Source organism: Chiloscyllium plagiosum, unplaced genomic scaffold, assembly GCF_004010195.1.
Source record: "Chiloscyllium plagiosum isolate BGI_BamShark_2017 unplaced genomic scaffold, ASM401019v2 scaf_16153, whole genome shotgun sequence".
In the NCBI taxonomy this organism is placed as follows: Eukaryota; Metazoa; Chordata; class Chondrichthyes; order Orectolobiformes; family Hemiscylliidae; genus Chiloscyllium; species Chiloscyllium plagiosum.
Window position 1 is genome coordinate 1 of NW_025118992.1, and position 726 is coordinate 726.

The 726-nt window shown below is 59.0% G+C and overlaps 1 protein-coding gene across 1 annotated transcript; it reads right to left on the reverse strand.

The window, feature by feature from the left end:
• Nucleotides 1-18: 18 nt before the first annotated feature.
• Nucleotides 19-400, reverse strand: pagr1 (PAXIP1 associated glutamate-rich protein 1). The gene has a single exon (XM_043684138.1). It carries the CDS (start codon nucleotides 340-342, stop codon nucleotides 55-57), a length of 288 nt encoding a protein of 95 aa, XP_043540073.1. The 5' UTR covers nucleotides 343-400; the 3' UTR covers nucleotides 19-54.
• Between the last annotated feature and the right edge of the window lie 326 nt (nucleotides 401-726).

A 726-nucleotide genomic window follows, 5' to 3' on the forward strand; every position in this document is an offset into this window, starting at 1 on the left:
GGGAGAGGAGCAGAGTGGGGAATGGGGCGGTGGGCAGGGGCGCGAGGAGTTATCTTACTTCTCCTCCTCCTCCTCTCCAGCCTCCTCCTCTTCCTCCTCTTCCTCGTGTGTGGGGTCAGCCTCGGGAGTGGGTGGGCGACGGGGTAGGGGTCTGCAGCTCAGTTCGAGGCTGCCCCCCTCCTCAGCGAGGGTCCCGTACAGGCGCAGGATCTCCTGTGGACTCGGAGTCCATGTCTCTGTGTCCTGGATCTCCTGGTCACTGCAGTCAATGCACCAGGACTCCTCCACATCCAGCATCAGCTCAGCCAGGCTGAGTACGGGGCCAGGCTCCTCAATCTGCATGGTCTGTCAGGGACTGTCCACTAGGGAGATCATCTGGACAGAGGGGGGAGAGAGAGGTGACCGCAGGGAGAGGGAGAGTGTGACCGTAGCGAGACCAGCCGGAGAGGGAGAGTGTGACCACAGCAGACTGGCCAGAGAGGGGTACTGAGACTGACCACACTGGGACCAACGTTTGTTAGAGACAGCGAGACAGAGTGGAGACTAACCTGCCTCCACTATCTCTGCAGCTAGTCATACAGCATGGGAACAGAGCTCTGCAGCTCAACCAGTTCACGCTGACCCTAATCCAAAACTAAACCATTCCCACCAGCCTGCTCCTGGCCCAGTGTCCTTCCAAACCCTTTCCTAAACTCTCCTAAACGCTATCACTGTAGTCACATGCTC

What these genes read in the sequence shown, in the direction of transcription:
- pagr1 (XM_043684138.1), bottom strand. Translation starts at nt 342, where the DNA reads ATGCAGATTGAGGAGCCTGGCCCCGTACTCAGCCTGGCTGAGCTGATG.